General features: G+C 40.3%; 1 protein-coding gene across 2 annotated transcripts; it reads left to right on the forward strand.

Annotated features, from left to right (window-relative positions):
- The first annotated feature begins 897 nt into the window (after window positions 1–897).
- On the forward strand, window positions 898–4,752 carry six2a (SIX homeobox 2a). 2 transcript variants are annotated; one of them, XM_012841434.2, is made up of 2 exons: window positions 898–2,212; window positions 3,856–4,752. In XM_012841434.2, exons 1-2 carry the CDS (start codon window positions 1,647–1,649, stop codon window positions 4,160–4,162), a joined length of 873 nt encoding a protein of 290 aa, XP_012696888.1. In that variant the 5' UTR covers window positions 898–1,646; the 3' UTR covers window positions 4,163–4,752. The 2 variants fall into 2 exon arrangements, with proteins under 2 accessions (XP_012696888.1, XP_012696889.1); XM_012841435.2 differs by having other exon boundaries at window positions 903–2,206.
- The last annotated feature ends 17,411 nt before the right edge of the window (window positions 4,753–22,163 follow it).

The following is a 22,163-nucleotide window of genomic DNA, read 5'->3' on the forward strand; positions in this document are numbered from 1 at the left end:
GCGCTGCTCTTTGTTTTTCCCCGTGCTGTTATGAAGTGGGTGAGATCAGACGACTCTCGCGATCAAACATGCAACTAGTGTCTGCCACTTTAGGCTAAGGTTTGAAGTCTAGAAGCGAGAGTGCTAGCTCAGATGTTTGACGCTGCCTCGCCGTATCCCAGTCATTACTTGAAGCAGCTGACTTAATTAAAGGCTACCCCACGAATCCATCAAGTGGTCAATGTCCAATAAGCAACACGAGCCCGCGGGTGCGGAGGATGAGAGGTCCCACAGCAAACGGGGGTCTACACAAACCTTCAAGACTTTTAACAGAAGAACACAACCGCCTGTCATCCCAGCTTGTTCGAGTGTTTATGCACTCCCCCCTGCGTATTTGTCTTACCGGTTGTTTGCGTAGAGGTCTCACAACAAGCAAAACTTGAGGTTGTTTGTTCTCCTGTAAAAACACGTTTCCCGATCGATAGGTGGTTCACGTCCAACAAAGCATTTATATTGCAGCCATTCGTGTTTATTTAGACAGATCACAAAACTACACAGCACCTTGATGAGGCTGAGGCTTGCATCACGGTTTTTTGGTGAGCACCCACAAAAGTCTCTCCCCCCGGTAATACCATACCCTCGACGTGCCTAGTTAATAATGCATAAGGCATGAAAACGCGTTGTTGCGGCAAACTATTAATCAATTATGCATCCATAAGCGATATGTGCTGTAAATTGCATGATGATGAAATACATTATGGCAATCATGTTAGATTTGCTAAAGTATCTTGGTAACAAACGCATTCACAACTCTGACTGTATGTCATTGGAGCTCAGTCCTTAATTTAGTAGGCTAATACACGTAGCACACGACGTGAATTAATATCACGAAGGAGTATGCATAAACGTGTGGAGTGTGCTCGTTTCCTGGTTATGGACCTGGACAGGGCGAGGGGTTGTCCCTCAAGCGGACTCAGCGTGTGGATCCGCCGCACGGCGTGCATAGCACTGCGCTCTGGCGCCATCCTCCCCTTTAGTGCGGGATCACCGCTTCGGAACTCTGCGCTGTTTGGTTACTCCAAATGTCAGTCAAGGAAGCAGGCAAAAAATCCATTAAAGACGGAAAAACGGAGCTATATTTCTATCGGTAGGCGGGAAAGAAATGAAGGGAACAATCAGTCAGCCGGGCCAGGGAGCCACCTCAAAGGATATCGGGTTTCTTTGAATGACAGCGTAACCATGGCAAATAATTTGACTAAAACTATTGTCTTATCCTCACCATCCCCGGGTCAGATAACCAACCAATCACAGTTCACATAATCGCTTTTCTTGCCAGCTTAGAATAATATTATTAAAACAAGCGAGCAAGCTTGGACTTCGGGAGTGCGTTATGCTGAAAGGACATAGAAAAGGTGGCGAACGGCTCTTGAAGGAGTAAAACTTTCTCTCGAAACTATTTGATGGATATTCAGTGTTTATATTTCTAAGCGGAGCAGAAGAGTGCTTTCCCTCTCGCTCCGCAGTGGATTGTATCTTCGTCATTTGGAGACGCTTCTGAACTGAAGTTTTGCCGTTCATGGACTTCGGGTGTTTGCGCTCTACTGCTCCAGTACTAGCACAGAAGAAGACCAAGAAGAGGACAGCCACGCGTTTATCGAGCAGAAATCATGTCTATGCTTCCAACTTTTGGCTTTACGCAAGAGCAAGTGGCGTGCGTTTGTGAGGTTTTGCAACAAGGTGGTAACATCGAGCGGCTGGGACGCTTTCTGTGGTCCCTCCCGGCGTGTGAGCACCTTCACAAGAATGAAAGCGTCCTGAAAGCCAAGGCGGTAGTCGCCTTCCATCGGGGAAACTTCAGGGAGCTTTACAAAATCCTCGAGAGCCACCAGTTCTCGCCTCACAACCACCCGAAACTGCAGCAGCTGTGGCTCAAGGCGCACTACATTGAAGCGGAGAAGCTCCGGGGCCGCCCTCTTGGTGCGGTGGGAAAGTACCGTGTCCGCAGAAAGTTCCCCCTGCCCCGGTCGATCTGGGACGGTGAGGAGACCAGCTACTGCTTCAAAGAGAAGAGCCGGAGCGTACTGAGGGAGTGGTACACCCACAACCCGTACCCTTCCCCGCGGGAGAAGAGGGAGTTGGCCGAGGCTACCGGGCTGACCACCACACAAGTCAGCAACTGGTTTAAAAACAGACGACAAAGAGACCGTGCGGCGGAGGCGAAGGAGAGGTACGAGTGAGTGGATGTTTACTCTAAGTACCGCACGCACTCCTAACCGTTCGATACCGTGGAAGCACCGTTCGGATTTCACTGTAGTGTTTCACACATAAAACACTACGTAACTATACAAATGTTTCTGTGAGCTGTAAGATATTTTAGGCTAAACTTTTTGAAGACATCAGCTTAAGTTTTCAGTATTAAGTTCATGCGCTCTGGCTACGGGGTCCCCTGCAGCCTACCTATTTAATGCCTTTGGTGTTAATCTCATTTTAAATTCAGAATTAGCCTTTATGTTAATATACGAAATTATATATCTCTGCATGTGTTTATGGATAATATTTATCTCAGTTATTTTGTATTATTTTCTTGAGGGGTATAGTTGTCTATGCACAACAAATTTAGCCAATTATACAAAAAAATGTTGTACCGAGTAATTACTTGCGGCAGTCTTTTTGAAACACATCTTTTTGTGTTTTTATTTTATTATTTTTTAAAACAATTTACCTATACATTTGAAATAAGACAATTTATATAATTAAGGCATACTTCTTCCACACTTTATTTGCACGTTGGCCATGGATTTGTGTTTTGTTGGATTTATTGGGTCTGTGTGAGCATTTAAAGGTTGGCATTTTGGAGTGAACAGAAAGATCTGTGCTGTCAGGTGGTCGGGGTGGTGTCTGGTTTCAGCCGCCGGCGGGTGACTGGAGCTGAAACCGCAGCATAAATCATTGAATCCACTCTTTAAAAGTATGAGTAACTGCGAATTAAAACGTAATTGAGCTTTAATACATGACTTCAGTGAACACAAAGAACAGCTTCTGGATCATTATGAACCTTTCATCTTGTGTAAACATTAATGCGGTTGTACAGTAGGCCTAGGCGTTAAACTTGCAAGCCGAAAATCCCAGGTCAAATTCTTCAAACAGCGACATCATTTTCAATTCTTCAAAATGCGACCTCATTTTACCAGGTTTTAGCAAAAGTTGGTATCATTATTTGGTAGCCCGCTGATATTTAAGGTAAAGTTGACTTCATGTGTCTGCACACACACACACACACAGAGAGAGACCGAGAGAGAGAGAGAGAGAGAGAGAGAGAGATCATTCAATCACAGTTTTTCAGAGAAAAAAATGAGGCAGAAATTTTAGCTTTAACAATAACAAAGCTGACACTTTAACAATACTTAAAGTATTATTTATTATTTGTATTCATGTATATTATTATTTGTACTTATATATTTATAATAGTACCTTTATTGTTTAATTATTATTAGCCGAATAGACCTAGAAGATGTGGGGGACATCTTAATGTGTTTACGAAAATGAAAAACTTATTTGGACAGTCTTCGGAAAGGGTAGGTTGAGAAGAAGGCATGATGGCTCATCAGCTAATGTAAAACAGGCAGCTTCATGACACCAGCGCTGTGTAATAATTCAACAGCACTTATTGAGGGGAGAGCTAGAGGGGAAAAGGCCTACCTTGTTTAAAGACATCGTACACTCACATTAGGCTTACATCTAGCCCACGGACTGAATGTTATAGTGACAGTTTCATTGCTTTGCCCAAGTTTGCCCGAGAATGTTCTTAAATGGATTTAATAATGAGAAGCGGTGATCGGTCGTGTCCCAACTAAATCGTTCCCTTTTTTCTTGCAGGGAAAACAACGAAAACTCCAACACGAACAGCCATAACCCTCTTTCGTCTTCAATGAACGGAAATAAAACGATACTGGGCAGCTCGGACGACGACAAAACGCCTTTGGGGACCCCGGATCACACCTCGTCAAGTCCAGCTTTGCTCCTGACGTCGAACTCGGGACTGCAGTCCCTGCACGGATTGGCTCCGCCGCCTGGCCCGAGCGCTATCCTGGTACCGAGTGCGGATTCAGTACACCATCATCACTCTCTGCACGAAACCATACTGAACCCTATGTCGTCCAACCTGGTCGACCTTGGCTCCTAAAAGGGACTTTGTTTATTCTGAAGGGACACCATGTGTGCGTATATGGACGATTCTCAGAGAACAATAACATGAACAGGAGAAGTAAATTCAATGAGAGAGATGACATCAAAACAAGGCCGGACACTTTATCACTATAAGCTGATGGAAACGGACCGGGCAGAAAGCGTTTTGGGGATGTTTTTGGTCGACACGGGGAGAGCACACGTGGTAGGAGACTGAAGGTATTTGCTAGAATGTAAGAGCATGGTAAAAAGAAATGCAATACAATAAAATGTCTTAATTCTTGTTATTACCATGGTTATTATTTTAGAGCCGAGCTTTCGAAATATTCGTGACCTCTATCGGGTTATGACCCGGGACAACACGTTTAGGTTCTCTCCCGAAGGCCATTTTCAGTTATGATTTTGTATGGAGTACAGTGTTCTTGAAATGATAAGAGTCCTCTTGTCATGAATTGAGAACATACTATCTAATTTTCTCTTGTATTTTACGTTGGAGAGCGACTGCATGTAAACCTTGCGATTAATAAAAATGAATTCGATCCGTCAATAGTTTCATATACCCTTTCCAATAAAAACGTATTTAATGAATTGCTTTCGCGGAGACAGTGTTTATTTGATTTATTATGCATGTGAAATGGTACTTTCCTAACCAATATAGTGACACGTTGAGCACAGTTCTGGCCTACTGTTAACACAAACTTGGCACAGCAAACCCTCAATTCCCCCTCATTTTACACAAATATGTGTGTCTGTGACTAAAAGCTCACTCTTGTTCTCTCATATGTCGAATAGTACGTTACCATCCACTTTTAGTTTTCAATGAGCAGGAATTGTCAGATGTTTGTTGACAAGCAGTCCAGCCGGCTCCCTATACAAGCCGGGCTCAGTTAGTGCTGTATCCACTGCAAGCTACCTAGGCGCGGCGTAGCCTAGCTGCTCTCAAACCGGAATCTGGATGATGCAGATTTTAGCCTTGGCCTATGTCAAAGATACCCGCCAACAAATTATTAATATCAGGGACACTCTCTCAACTTTCCCCCAAAATGTCGAGTAGAGAGTGACTTAATACGGCGTTGTTACCTGGTTATTCTGCATGTGTGTTTTGTAGGTCATAGTCTGGCCTTCCTGCTAAGCTAATGCTACTTTTTTTTTTATTATTTCTCGAGTAACTCAAATTTAAAGGACTCTGTCGTGTGAAGTTACATGGCAGGCATGAGTGGCATTCAGTTTTATATTTGAGTACTGATAGCTCTGTATATACAGCCTGTTGCCTTTTTCAAACCAAAATCATTCAAATACATGTTTATTGATATAATCTACTGTAAATCTAAATATAATCTGATGGATTCACTTTGCAGTTGTGCAATTGTTGTAGACTAGAACGTTATATTTAGATATAGGCCTATGCTGCAGATTATATTTTCTTCCCATGAAAATGTTATGTCTCGTATGATTAGAAAATACACACAATGAAGTATTAGTCAATAGCTATTGATTCTATTGGTTTTTGTACTTTGGGGTTAAAAAGTGAAATAATTGGCAAGGAGAAAGACAGCATCCCAGCTCATGCGCAAAGACTCAAGCTGCTGTCCAAGTGACGATACTTTATCTGTCCACGCTTAATCTGGGGAACAGAAGGTTCAGTGTGTGTGTATGCGAGGAGATCTTCCTAAACTACTGACGCGTGTTGAAAGAAGGCACTTTGTTTGAACAGCTTCAAATTAACCCTACTACACTGCCGCCACCCATCCCACTCATATGGTGCTAACCCATAGGCATACACACACGGATGGTGGCACGCGCGCACACACACACACACAACACACACACATACACACACACGCGCTCAAAGATCCCCTACATAGCAATTTACCAGTTGTAATTATGCCACTATGTTTAGTTCGCCCCGTTAATGTCTTTGTTATACCTGACACAGGCATAATGTCGACATTATGGCATATTTGGATGCCTTCGGGCCTACAGATTATTATTATTTTGGATAGGCAAATAAACCGTTAAAGTCCATATGTGTTCTATATTTTAATATTCTGTTTAAAATGATATAATAATCGACTACAAACCTTAGTGGTGATTGTGTTAGACATTTAGGTGCTTGTCGCCATTTTTGAATGGATTAAATGCACAGATTATTTTGGTCGTGTGTCAGCGCTGTCGCGCACTGTTTTTAAGTGCTCCTGTGGGCGTGACATCAAACACTTGAGCGACTGCGGATGCACTCCACTTCTCTTGAAACGTTACAGTTCCTCCGATGAACTGACACTTTCCTTTCACAATTCAACTTACTGTATTATTCCATTCACTTGTTGTCAGTCGACGAGGATTTGTGTGTGTGTGAGTGTGTGTAGAGAGAGAGAGGGAGAGGGTGGGGAGGCTGTTAAAACTTTCGGGCATGAGATGTTAAGAATCTCTCACATTTGCAGGGCTAACGACGGTCTATGCGTTGTTAAAGCAGCGCAAAATGGTGATTTAATCTAGGAAAGTATGTTTATGGGGAATACCAGGCAACTACAAGAAATCTCTAAAAGAAACACACAAAACAACTGGACACTTACACTAGAACTCTCTCTCCTGCACTTTTTCTTCTTGCTTCTCCCATTGTTTCTATTCAGCATGCTGCACGATATTGTGATTTGAAAGGAAGAGCTGTAATCTGGCCAGGTAGAATGGCTGATGACAGAAAGTTGATGAACTTTTCATTCACTCTCCCTTAACATAAGCGCATTTTGTGTAGTCTATATTAACAATCAAAACAGAGCGCCACATTTGGCATAGTCTATACTAATAATCACAGTTACAATTTGAAGACTGTTACTTGTTTTGGGGCTGTGAGTGAAAAAAAAAACATTGTTTGTTCATTTTGTCATTAAATTCACCCTTAAATGCGTTTGCGCCATGGTTTAAATGAATGATGCGTGACTTTTGTAGGATATATTGTGGTCAAAATCGCAATTCTCAGTGTTCTATGCGTCCTGGATTAACAACCTCGCCTTATCTAAAAGAATGAGAATCACCGCCCCAATTAATCGTGAACTTTTGCGCTGGCAAACTAATCCTTTCAAGTTACCCTGCCAAATCCAGACGCACTGAATCTCATTTTTCAAGGGTCTCAGTATCGGTTGATCACCGTACCAGAGCAAACTTAAAGTCACAGGAAAGCTATTTTGCCCTTGGTACACACCACGCTCCAGTCCTGATACCCCAAATTCCGATGTTATGGCGCCTTCGGTAACAATGCCTAGCACAAACGATCAAAATGTAATCTCTCTGCTTCTGTGTAACCGGGCACGAAGAATTGTAAACATGTCAGAATGGCCCTGTAGGTGCTCTATAAACAATTTAATATACGCCATCCCTTTAAAACTATATGCAAAAGAAACATTATTCTTAACTATTACTTGTATTCCTTCAGATTGTATGCTAAATTTATCAACATCAGATGATACATATGGTAGATTAGTATTTCTTTTTTTTTTCTCTGATAACAAACAGACTTGGTAATGTATGAGAACATCATGATAACATACATAAACCTCCCGGGAATTACACTAATTATGCTATTTGCACGGGCAAATTAGCAACCGTCAATTTCCTGACCACAAGTGAATTTCGCAGTTCAGTGTAGGCCATACAGTCAAACATCTGACTGTACAGTCGCATTACCAATGTCCCGTTGTTCTTCAAGCTACCCTATGTAATGAGTAAATAAGAGATATTTTTTATTAGAAATTGAATCAGGGACGTTGTTCAAAGCAAGTTCTTAACAACGATATTCTGACTACAAAATGGCTAACAAAACCAGCAAAAACACTGCAATCATGGGCTGTTTTCCTCTTCTCGTCACATCATGTTTTATGAGCGAAATTAATGGAGAAAAATTTATGAAATATTTCACGCTTGTACATTTTTAAATATCAATAATGTCTACGAATAGTAAATGCTTACTGAGGATAACCTACAAATTATTTAACGCTCACTTTTCAAATGGGAAAATATGGCTTTGCTTCGTACGATTGTAATGACGTTTAGTCTAAAACATAGTTTGATTTTGTGGTATGTGAGTTTCGGCTGGGGAAGATACCATACCAAGTGGCACTGACTAGGCTGTGTCGCCCCGCTTCAGCCCTAAGTGGTCACAGTTCCTGTGCCTATTCACAGCGGCTTTGCCAAAACGTGAGGTAAGAGTGACTCTACCATAGATCCTTCGACATGCAGTTGATCGAATGCAGAGTGTGCCTCTGTCTGTCCCTCTGTCCTCACTGTACATTCCTGAGTACAGTGTAGGCTATGCGATGTACTTAGATGGTAAAAAACGACACAAATATGAATTGTCATATTGGCAAACAGCAATAGCTGCGTTTATTATTATTATTATTATTATTTGTATTATTATCATTGGTAATTGGCAGTAGTCTATCTTGGACTCTGTGTTCGATGACGAATGGCCTGAACAAAGACGAGCGCTTTAAATGTCATTTCTTTATATCCAGTATAAAACCGATTTATTTGTGTATTTATTTCTCACTCAGTAGGCTAATTATGGTGCCCTTTTTGACCCTTTCAGTAGCCTTTAGCCAAGATAGTGAAACAGTTTCAGTAATGAGGATTGCATAATCTTCCAATTTCTTGTGTCAACTGATTTATCAGCGTAACAGAAGAAAAAAATCTGGGGGCACAAAATGGATATTATTAAATAAGCATGAATAGACGAGTTTAGCTCCTTCGGAGCCATGTACAGTGCTGAAAAGTGTAATATCTGGACGTTTATTGACGGTGGGATTTATGAACACTTGGGCATCTGGACTGGGTCAGATATCAAGCGGTCAGTCGTGAGAGAGCCGTTGCATCCCTCATAAAGCGAGATAAAAACCAGGAGAACGGGCTTGGTGTTAACTTACGGTCAACTTTATTTTAGCAGGACACCAAGCAGTAGAGAAGAGAAGGCCTACTAACAGGTTATAAAGCTTGCCTACATGTACAATCTGAAACAAGCAGTGGCAAAGGCCTACTAACAGGTTATATATAAAGCTTGCCTGCATGTACAATCTGAAACAAACTGAAAATATCCCCTTCATTAAAATGTAAATTTGCATACAAGTTAAACGGTTTAGGCTACATGGAGATGGGACTCTGGGGTACGTTTCTCGAATAACGAGGGAAGTCCCGGCTGAACCACCGTGGTAACCTATACGACGCATCTTTGGCTGAAATACCAACCTACTCACGACTGTTTCTCAAAACCGTAGTAGCTGCGTCGCAAATCTCCACTTCCGTTGTTCATACCACCGTAGTCCCGGCAACATTGTTAAGGACATAATGCAGCGTGTTGAGGATACATTTTAGTCCTATACATTTACTAAAACAGCTGACGTAGCGGTCTCATACTTAATAATTGTTGAGAATTGAGAAGTAGCCTAACTTACAGTGAGTGTAATAAGAGTTTTATGTTGTGTGTCCCAATATTTAATTTGTAACAGCCTGGCTTGGCCTATCAGCTACCTGCACACAGGCAGTGACTCCGTGGTAAGAAGATTCAGCAGCAGGTTACTGGCTAACTTCTTTCTGTCAAAGTAAACACTTAAAATCCGTCATTACACATGTTAGTGTTATTTCTTACAGATCAGCTGTTTGTATCGCTTACAATTATGTTAAGGCTTCACTCAAGATGAATGAGAATTCATTTTAAAAAAAATGATGATAAGGGGAATTTTCAGTTGGTGAGTGTTCAGGTGGGTCAGGGAGATGGTCTGTCTTGTCAAACTAACGCAATTAAAACGTTGACAACAGCAAATATCCAGGAACGATTATTTTAACGACTGGTCGCGAGCAGTAGCCTAGTTCCAACCACCCAACTCTGCGACCATGTTTGCACTTGGTCGTTGCAACTACGCTTTTGAGAGGCAGTTCGTTTAAGCAGTTTATAACAAAAAACTGATAATCTTTTTTGTTTCAGATTTTCAGCGCGTTTGGGCGGAGAATGATTGTTGAACTGGATCGAACTAGGGTGAGAGACATTAGACTATTCAGGCGCTGAGGCATGGAGGGAGTTATTTTATGAAAACAATACCATATCTGGTGATGTTTTTGCAATCCAGACACGAGTGAAGAAAAGATGACATGATCAGGACTACTTTGGACTTATTTGTGCGACGTCGCCTGCAACGAGTCTTGTGTTTTAAATTCTATGATCTGATACAGTATTTCTGACTGTCAATAATGTAAATCATCTCTAATGTAAACTGGCTCTGACTGATGAAGAATTATGTATATCTGTGCAGCACTGTGCCTCGCTTGGATAAACGCGTCTGTTACATAAATTAATTTAGAATAGCCTAGTGTAAATCATAATCAGTCTGTGATGTGAAATTGAAGGTTATTAATTTGACATTGTATTTGGTATAACGTGGTTTGAGGTAGAGATAAATAGCCCACCGTAAGGCGTGCTGTGGATACTGGTCACTCACTGATTAAAAAGATTGGACATTTTTTTCAATGATGGCTTATCATGGCAAAGAATGCGCCCAAATTATTTGTTAAAAACTCTATTCAAAATCTGCGATGGGCGCAATACGATTTCAATTAACTCTATAGTGGACTGCCCGATCAGACTTTACTTTGTCATTTTATAATTACTCCTTACACAGCAGCTCTCAAAACAAAAACTATAACAGTCCTAAAATTACAGAAAAATCCAGAGATCATTTTAGAACTATCATATGTGTGGGAGAGACGGTTGGCGTGCTTTCACTGACCATCGAATTGAAAATTACAGTCTCCCAAACCATATGTGAGAGAGGCCGACCCTAGATCCAGTGTATTTCTTGGTAATTGTTTGCATGACTTTCATCGTGATTATGGCCGCTGTCATATACTGTGCATGCCTGACAATCTCTTGGCACGGATTCTACATAAGCGGTTCACGAAGTACATTCGAAAGAGCACACATGTAAATATATACATCTGACATATACATTTCATGGTGGTCACATGGAAATCAGATGTCGCACCATTTCCCCCTCTCTGTGAAAGCCTGCGTGGGTTTGATTCCAAGACGGCTGTCTATTGATGACCTTTATATAAATCTGATTCTGACCTCCTGATGGCCAGTGGCCAGAGTGTCTTCCTCGCTCGCTAGCGCAGTGACCTCTTGCCTTGCCTGGTGACGACATTTCTCCCTGAGAACACAGCACGGTGCGGGGAGCACCGGCGGATCCTGGTACGGGGATCCGGGGGTCGGTTACACCCGTGTTTTCACAGGCCGCAAGCAGAGAAGGATGCATGTGCACCGGCCTTCCTGTCGGGAACGGAAACCACAATGACAGTGCGACGTGCCAGTGGCACTGACTGTCGCATGTAAGTGAACACACCCTGTGTGCCCACGCGCTGATAGACAAGATCACATAAACAACATTCTGACACACTACTGCCACTGCTACTATGCACATATGTAACGCATACAGACAGAGACAAACAGTCAGACAGACACAAATATTGAAGCATGAGCATACTCACACACACACACACACACACACACACGCACCTGCACACACACACACACACACACACACACACACACACACACACGCATGCACCTGCACACACACACACACACACACACACACACACGCATGCACCTGCACACACACACACACACACACACACACACACACACAGACACACACACACACTGCACGATCTAGCTATATATGTGTGTGTGTGTATGTGCATACACTGAAGCAAACACACAGGAAAAACACGTAGAATAGAATGCCTAATATATATACACATATATATGTGGGCTATACTTACACAAGTAAGAATATCCAACTGCACAAACATGCATAATATATATATTCTATATATATTCTATTCTTGTCTTTATATTTGGTTGGGTGCCTCGCCTTCTGATGAGCAACAGACATTTGGCTCTGAATCACAAAGACCACTCCACAGATACCAGCTGACTGCATCACTCCATCCGGCCCTGGGCTGGCCCTGGGCTGGCCCTGGTCTGGCCCTGATTTTACAGATTCAGTTGCTGTCACTTGAGTGAGTGAGTGAGTGAGTGAGTGAGTGAGTGAGTGATGAGAACACAAAATAGATTTATTTAGCAAGATGTTATAATGCATGTCTTATGACTAAAATGTACATTTTCTATATGCAATAGCCTTCACAACTTTAGATTATGTTATGTTATGTTTCGCAGATGTTCTGATGTGTTGTTATTCAAATGTTTTCCATTTGTAGAATCATAATAGCCATGAAGACTTGCCCTTGTTATTTTATGAGAGCATTTATTTTCCCTTGTATATTGTACTCCAGACCGATTGTCATTGTCCTGCAATCATGACTAAGATCTGCAACAGTTGTCCATGAAAGTAAATTTGATCTGAATGATGCCTTTGTCTTGAAAGAAGGTGCAGTTTGTATGTGTTGTGATGTCTATGTGAAGCAACAAGTTGACTAAATATGACCAGCATTGTATTGTGTATTTAAGTAGACTACAATTGGGAATGAGAGATATAGCCTACATGTGTTTTGAGACATCTTTATGTGCTAAAAAAGAAAGACAGAATTTATAAACAAAAGTCAGACAGGGAAAGGTAAGATCCCTTACATGAGATATAATGATTTGATTCCTCATACCTACCTACTTTCAAATGTCAACTGCTCTATTATGCATTATGGCACTGACAGACAAAATAATGTAAATGTGAAAAAATGAATGCATGGATATTGACATTTTCATGATTTTAATGAGGTTGTGAAATAGCACTGGCTCAAAATGCCTGTGCATGTCTGGCAGTCTGAGCAATTAACAAATGACTGTCCTATATTTTTTAATAAAAGGTTCTGTCTTCTTACATCATTTCTTGAAGAGGAATTTGTCATTGTGATGTCATGTCACAGGGAATATGACATCACAATGGTAAACATTCTACTGCCACGTTATTATCCTGATCATCACACAACATCTCTCACTAAAGTAGTGTCAATTGCACAACTAATCAGTGTCAATTGCTTTCTTTTTTTATTTCAGTAGCAAGGTCTCAAAGGGATACACAGACCTTCAATCATTTAACTGTTAAATACATCATCTGTAACATTGATTGCTTTTGCATAATTGCATCAGCAGACCATAACCAAAACAACTTATTTTCTTCTTTCACAGTTGTTTTGTTTTTGAAAAGGGGAGAAGATCTCCTTCACTCCCAGTGAAATCCTTTTTGCATGTCAGTGTCCAACGAATGCCATAGAAAGTGAATTGTAGTCAGGATAACTCCAGAGAAGTGAAAGATGAACAGAGATTTCTGACATCGGTTTCCGTCTGACGTTTAACATTACATAACTGTAATTGCATTGTAATTCCATTAAATACAGTGTAACACACTAATTATCATTGTGTGACAAAATATTCATCCGTACTTTTCCAATGTACTTCCATACAATCCTAACCCTAAGACCACTCAGTGCAACTCTGCTTTGCACTGAAGTGTTGTTACTCATTGCAACGTATTATGTTTTCTGCTTTAATAATGGGTGTGTGAAAAATGCGATGAGGGTCAAACCTATTGGTTAAATTAGCTGTAGTATCCATCAACACCTATGAAACAGCTATTGAGCAGCTGTACATAATGGAGGGAAGAGAGAGAGAGAAAGGGAGAGGGAGGGAGAGAGAGGGAGAGAGAAAGGGAGAGAGAAAGGGAGAGAAAAAGGGAGAGAGAGAGGGAGAGAGGGAGAGAGAAAGGGAGAGAGAGAGAGATAGGGAGAGAGAGGGAGCGATAGAGGGAGAGAGAAAGGGAGAGAGAGAGAGAGAGAGAGAGAGAGAGAGAAAGAGAGAGAGAGAGAGAGAGAGGAAAATGAAGTCACGCTTGCTGTGACGTAGATATTTGAATATTGTGCACAAAGTGTATCTCTACTGTAATCAACCTGCTTGTAAGGTTTTTTCATTTGTCTAGACAGGAAGGAGGGAAGAGAACTAAATGACTCCTTGATATTCTATGGCATATCATATCCATTCTGCTCTGTGCGTGTGTGCGTGTGTCTGTGTGTGTGTGTGTGTGTGTGTGTGTGTGTGTGTGTGTGAGTGTGTGTGACAGAGATGATCTTTTTGAACGTCCTGTCCCTTAGCTACTGTGGTCGTGTTTTTGAGAAAGCACCTCTACCAAGGTTTGTCTACAAGCTGGGCACTAACTTGGGGCACTGGTTGGTCCCTGTGGGGGCAGGAGACAGCTAACTTCCCTGGACTGGATCTGAAATCTTGTGGCAGCCTGTTTCTCTTTATGGACCAGTAAGTACATGTATGTGTGTGTGTGTGTGTGTGTGTGTGTGTGTGTGTGTGTGTGTGTGTGTGTGTGTGTGTGTGTATCCATCTGAATCTCCCCTGCACACTCAACCCAGGCCAGAGGTAAGGTTCCCAAAAATGTTGTGTAAACACCATAATTTAATGATAGAAAGAAATAATTGTATGCAGGTTGCAGGAAGAGAAAGTGAGGGAGTATATGTATTGAGCACTAAGCACTCATGTAGACCTGCCACACTAATAACAGGCATAACAAAACCTAACCTAACCTCACAACAGACTTTGTGTCATACAGTGCTTCAGGTCAGAGCGTTCAACTCTCTGGAGTATGTTATGACCCCCTGCTCCACCTAGTGGTTGGGAAGTGTCACTGCAGAGGCCAAGTCGGCATCAGCAAGGAGATTATTATTTCACTGGGCTGCGTTTCCCGAAGCCTTCTTAACGCTGCGTCCTTCCTCAGTCACATTATACCTTAAGCTGTACCTTAACGTTTTGAGGTGTTTCCCTAAACGGTCTTAGCTCAGTATACCTTCTGTGAGATATTTTCGTAAGGTTTGACCTGACCACCTTAACACAGTTTTCAGATAAAATAAACGTTTTAGAGCCAAAAAATGTTGTGTTCGTGTCTGGCACTGACTGATATGTGATGCATTACATTTTGTGCTTTATTAAATAAAAAGGAAAATACATCAGTATAATTTCATTAACCGTCCATTTTTCATCCCTTGCGAATACAAATATATTACTAATATCTAGCCTACAGCCGTCCTTATTTGGGATCTTTTTTTTTTACATTTATTTTGACTTGCCTAGTATTTCTTATTGATGTACTTTCTAATAATGATCACATGCGCTCCAAACTGTCATGCCCATCAAACTTACCTCACGTGTCCTAAAACCTACATGAATGACACAAGTCGCCGCCAGAAACATGGATTCCGCTTGTTGAGGTGTACCTAGTAGGTTTCTCTACTGGGAACTCTCAAGAGCTGCTTCGGGGAACAAGCGTAGAAACTTAAACAGCTTTACCAAGGTTTTCAAGTCTTTGTAAAATGCTAAGAGACAACATTATTCGGAAAACACAGCCCTGGTCACTCCAGTAAAGGTGTGAAGAGTAGGCCTATACAAAGAGCCTTCCATCCATTCCAAATGTTTCCCTCTTCCTCTCTTTCTCACCTTCTCTCTCTGTCTGTCTGTCTGTCTGTCTGTCTGTCTGTCTGTCTGTCTCACTTACATTTGTGTGTGCACATGGCCCCACAACTCAACGTAGTTCAACAAGTTCCACAAAGCACCAGGCTAGTGGCATTTGATTTTCCAGAATCTGCATTATTATCATCATTCATGCCTTCATTAACTCTCATGACACCACACACACTCACACACACACACACACACACACACACACACACACACACACACACACATGCACACACACTCACTCTCTCTTTCTCTCTCTCACACACACACAGACTGTGCACCATCTAGCCATATGTATGTGTGCATAAGCTGAGGCAAACACAGAAACAACATTTGCATAGAAGAGGCAAGGTGTAGTGCATTGGATTTACTTCATTTTAATGTGGACACTGGTTGCTCAAGAATGAAATGTATTAAATCAACGCAGCATTTCAGTTTACTAAACGTATGTAAAACCAACCAAAAACATATGTTGACCAACTAATTCCTATGGAATTGTTTAAACTAAGTTTATATGACAGAGGTGCTACTGATTTCTTTATTACACCATGTAACTTCAACATACCAGTGTCTTCATAAACCAGTACATACTGAGCGTATAAAATTGCATAGAAAATAATGAAATAAGTCACTGCTTCTAGGGATTTCACATTCTGAATAAGTTGTGCCTTTAAAGCATATTCAGAAACATTCATAACAGGGGGTGACAAACTGCAGGAACCTCTGAGATCTTGAGCTTTATCAATACCTGAGGTACTCATGATGGGACTAAGGCATGGCACATGTCAAAGCAAAATATAAGACACAACCCATCTCCCAAACTCTATTGGTTTATAAGAACAGGTAACATTAACAATTACATATGAGTACTTTTAGCAACACTAATAGCAAAGTCTGATTATTTTAACATCCCTGCACAGGCTTATGGTTCTAAATACATTTAACAAGGAAGTGGTGTCAGCTAGGTTCTACAGAGACCACATGGGATAATTTGCCTTCCTGGTTGTGAACTTACTTTTTTTTTTTTTTCCATCTTACACGATTCAGTGGGATAAATTGAATGCTGTGATAAAATATGTTAGTTCAATATAATAACATCACGTTTTAAAGAGAAAGGTGTCTAGTGTAATCCCAATGTAATGTGGTTTAGTTATTTGGATAAGCCCTCTTTTCTCATTGTTTTTCAGTGTAGAGGAGATAAGCAGGTCCAGTGCTCTTCAACATATTCATCAATAAGCTAAATGTAGAAATCAATCAATCTACATGTCCTGGGTGTGTACTCGATAGCACAGATATTAAATGCCTTATTTTTGCAGATAACGTGGTGCTAGTTTCACCCATCAAAAGAGGGCTTGCGGGAAAGTCTTCACACATTAGATACATGTAGTAAAAACTGGGCACTGCCAATTTATACTCCCAAAACAAAAATAATGATCTTTCAAAAGAAATCTATAGCATCTTAAAAAGCTGACATGAAGCAAATATCACATTATAAGGTTTAATCTAACATTGAAAAACCTGGCCGAAAAGGCACGAAGGACATATTTCTTAATAAAAAACAGCTTTACAAAATTCAACCCACCGACTACATTTTGGTTTAAGATATTTGATTCCATAATCAAAGACATTTCCTTATATGGTGGTGGGGACCATTGTATGGTCTTGATTATAGACAGGGGGGCAAAAGTCCAACAGAACTACTTCCCCTACAATTCTGCAAAGACTGAGGAGGTTCCCTTTCCTCCTTGACATCAACAAAAGAGCCTCTGTAGTTTGGTGACATCTTGAAAAAAGTGATAAAGATACCTACTACTATGAAGCTTTCAAAAACAATTCTCATATTAATGAGAGCGACCCCTTATATTAAATAGCAAACAAAAATAATATCAACAACATCTGTACTACAAAATCTGTACTAAAACAAATTGATAACCCCCAATCAGATGTATTCTGTTCAATTCTGGGGGGGGGGAAATCAAATCAAACGACAAATTAGAAATCTACAAAACCCTAAACAGAAATGATTGCATAGCACCATATCTAATTAACATTAAAGACTGGAAAACATACAGAGTAAGTGATCATATTAAATGGAGGCTGGCAGGCGTAAAAGAACATGGGTACCTAGTGGCCATGGCGACGTGTGGACACTGTGTACAAGAGATGGAACATAAGGGACATTTGCACCAGATATGCCTCAGCACGGGAAGCAATATTAAAAAACACGTTAGGGAGTTTGTCAATTGCACAAGCTTATCTGCAGAATATGTGATGACCTGGTATAACAAAAGAGCAACACTGTAACCCGTAAAAGAAGCTAATTATCATAGCTTATACAGATACGAATCATATGATTAGTAAACTGCACTACATTCAAATGTATTCAACAGACTTGTGTGTATATATGTTTGTGGGTTTATCAACAATGTGTATGTGTGTACAGTATGTGCAAATGTTATAATCTTTTATATGATAATTACCTAACCGTGATTAACTAAGATGCTTTTGGCTAATGTTATAATCTGTTATAGGATAATTACCTAACTGATTAACTTCGATGCTTTTGGTTTATGTTGTTTGCTTGCTCTAATGCTGAAGTTGTCATAGCTCTTTTTTTTCATTAATACTAGACTGTATAGTTTCAATTGTGTAGCTTTGGAAACAATAAGTTAATTAATTCATGCCAATAAAGCATCATTTGATTTGATTTGATTTGATACATACAAGCACACAGTCAAAGAGAGAAAGAGATAAAGATTAATATCATCAGTTTACAAGGATTGATTATTAGTATTCAGTTAGTATTCAGTCAGGTTTTTATCTGTGTGGAGCCCTGGTCTGTCCCCGTGTCTGGCATTGCCTTCACATGTCTCCTGATAACTTTGACCAGGTCATCTATCTCCATTCCATCAGTCATCCCATAAAGAAGGATGCTCAGCCATCCATGATGCCTGGGGGGAATATCAAATGGATTATCTCGTCCAGGAGACTCATAAGCCTGTCGGAGATAGAAGGCACTCACAAATCTAAAACCCTCTACAGATTCTCTCTCTCTCTCTCTCTCTCTGATTTCTGTCTCTTCTTGCCTGATATGTGGAATGCCGCCACAGAAATTCTCAAAGTTATGAAAATATGAAAACACTGGAATGAAAAATAAGTCTCGTCTGTCTGAGGTTTTGGCCTGTTGCACTTTTAGACTGATGTACATATCTTGGGTTGCGGTCAGACATATTTGATTACTTAAGAAAATACCCTTAACTTTCCTGAAACTACTTTGTTGCCAATTTGCCTGTCCATCTAAGATTACAAATTGTTTTCAAGCTCTCTTTGTAATTTGGGACGAGGGTATGTGAATGGCCGTGCCTTATGCAATACAGAGAGAGGTGATGGGAAAAGTTTTTAATGTTGTTATTATTTAGACAGGCCATTTTAAGCCTGTGCTATGATAAGTAATAGGAGTAGGTTGAAGGAGTTAGAGCAATAGAAGGTTGTTATGCCTGTCATTATCAGCTGCTCACAGATTGTTGGGTTGAATTCTGTTCCAGAAGTCGATGTACCAGTATTTGTACATTTGTATAAATAAATAAGTAAATAAATAAAATAAACACTTGCAAGATTTCCCCAGCCTAATCAGGTAAATAAAACTCAACAAACAAACAAAAAAAGCAGACAAAGAAGTGACATCAACCAAGGACATAACTCATAACTTAAATGTATCTATAACTTATCTATAAACTACTTCAATGACTGTTATTTAAGATGTACAATGTTCAGTGAGTACAAGAAGAATTGAGTTGAACTGGACAAAATTCTTCTTGGGTGTCAGTCGGTTTTCACTTAAGACACATGGAAAATCCTACACTTCCCCATAGCTATTGACTTCTGCAGGAAAGGCATTTGAAGTTACAGCTGCAGAGGAATTTTCACCACAGAGCATATTGGAAAATATTTGACTTGTGAAAAAGAGCATTTTTTTGAGTGCATACTCGTTCGTTATTACAATGTAGGCAACACTAGCATAGCCATGGGTGTGCCTGGATGTATCTGTGCCATCTAAATCTAAAATTGCTACACCCAGCCAGGGCAGGGTAACCAGATGCAAACAGATCAAATGTGGCACTAGTATAGTAAGTTTGTGTGGGACAATATGGGGCATGCTGCCAACGCTGATGTAACCTAAAACTTTGGTATAATGGCTATCCAACTTGAATAACAAACGTTTGTAGTCTGCCTTTCAACTTGTAAAGACCTATACTTTGTCCTAGCACACCAGTCAGGCCGTAAAAGATACAGACTACAGCTTTTGCTATATGGAAGATATGATGGAGCGCAGTGCTGTTTGAGATCCCAAAGGCACACTCATTTTGCAACCTAACATGTCTTTATTGATGGGCATCCATCGTGCATTGGCCCTCAAAGGCAACTGGACTTTAAGGGGAAACATCGGGATTTTTCAACGTGGGTTATATTTTTTTAGATCTGTTTGGGTTCAAACCTTTACTCAGGGCAATTCACGATCAAAATCGGTCCAGTATTGAGTTATAACGCTATAACCGGCAACCGTAAAACGGCCATTCAATGTAATTCCGTGGGGAAAGGATCTGCGTCAGAATAAACGGCTTGTTTTGCCACTGACAGGCTCATAATGTCATTATAAGTGTCTGACAACCTGGAAAGGATTCCTTAAAAGATAGACCTGTGTCTGTTTACCTCAATAACTGTAAAGAAACTGTAGAAAATGACTTTCAGTTTCAGTCATCTTCGACAGTTTCTTTACATTTACTGAGGTAAACACACACAGGTCTGACTCTGTAGGGATCCTTTTCATGTTTATAGATGAAAATCGAATTGATACACGGAAATGAAGTTGAGTTATTGTATTGCTAGGTGCATAGATGTATGTGGCTAACATCATGAAATCAGACTCCGCTGTAAAATGCACAGGACTGTTTTATTCACTGTGTAATTTCATAATCAATCATATGTGCAGGTTGTTTTTTCAATGCAGAGTTCTGTTTCTGTTGGCCACTAATTGACAAAGATCCCACTTGTTTTTAACATATTTGAACATTTTTGTTTTAAAACTAAAAAATCTGACGCCCATTGTTGCAAGGCTTAGATAGCACAACAGTGTGTTCAATCCACTACCGTTTCCGTTTAAATAAACGTTTTGACGGGGCTGAACGTGCCCCTGGTTTTTAATGTAGCCCTATCTACAAACTATGCCGCAACGGCACAAGCGGCTCATGTGTCTGGTGGGTAAAATAACGCACCCATATGTTCTTATTTCTGACCATAAAAAAGCAATTATCAATTAAAAAATTATTGTTATTATCTGAATGTGCGGGATGCGCGACAGGGGGTCAAAACACTGTGCAGTAGGCTACAATGGGAGGCCTGGTCACCCTAAGAACCGGCATCATAACAGGCCCGAGCTGGAAGACGTGCGTAAACGTGTAAACGGCCGATATAGTATGTAATATGGTTGTTCAGGTCTGACAGTGTACAACGCTTTAACATAACCTAGGATGTAGCCAAGGCTGTGGATTTCATCAAGATCTTAAAAATGAGGCCTGTTGGTGTGAACTGTGCCGGCATTGTACTCTCCAAACCAATAGAGTTTTTTCAAAGCTAGCAGACCACATACAACTATGCTCTTTTCTCTTAAGGAGATTCGCTTAAGTTTCTTAATTCATCCCAATAAGTAGATTTACATGTCACTACAGATAGGCCTACTAAAGAGGATATGATCGGTTTATCCCAGTATGAAGACAGTGACTCAAAAAAATCTTCTTACATTATTCTGTATATAAGGTGTCCACATGCACACATTTTCAATTATTACAATAAATGTATAAACACACACATTATATTTCTTACACTATTGAAAAATAGACTAGTGGAGAGAGAGAGACTTCTTGTCTTGTCTTGCAATATAAGTTCAAATGAGCACTGCCTTTATGCTACTCAGTTGGCGGTCAGTGACAGATCACTGCTAGCTGGCCAACTAGAGGTTTAATCAAAAATGCAAAGTTGTCAAAAGAAAGCTTACTGAGTCTGAACACGTTTTCCATTCATCGAGAAAGAGGAACAGACAACGGATGTGAGAACATAACTTACCCTTGTTATTAGATTTAAAAAACTGCCAAGTTATAGTTGTCACCTATAATCTCATCATACATTACTGATACATACGTCTGACCTACTTTTCATATTTATTTCTGTAATTTTTAGGCATAAGTTGCAGCCTAATTCTTGTTGTCTGTCTTCTTTGATTAGTGAAATAAATAATAGGTTACAAAAAAAATAACAATTAAAGTGTGCTGTTAAAAACAATAAATTGTCTACCATATTATTTGAGACTCTATCATTATAATTTGAAAAGCTAAACAATCTAAGTTTGAGTGTAACTACTCATTTTATGTAGTAGGCTCTTTCACACTGGCATCTTGACTCAATTTATCTGAACTAACTGTATTTT

The sequence above is a fragment of the Clupea harengus genome, chromosome 13 (assembly GCF_900700415.2).
Source record: "Clupea harengus chromosome 13, Ch_v2.0.2, whole genome shotgun sequence".
Classification (NCBI taxonomy): Eukaryota; Metazoa; Chordata; class Actinopteri; order Clupeiformes; family Clupeidae; genus Clupea; species Clupea harengus.

Bases quoted from the DNA above. Each gene is read 5' to 3' on its own strand.
- six2a (XM_012841434.2), top strand. From the start codon at position 1,647: ATGTCTATGCTTCCAACTTTTGGCTTTACGCAAGAGCAAGTGGCGTGC. The intron at 2,213-3,855 runs GTGAGTGGATGT...TTTTTCTTGCAG, and splicing joins GAGGCGAAGGAGAGGTACGA to GGAAAACAACGAAAACTCCA.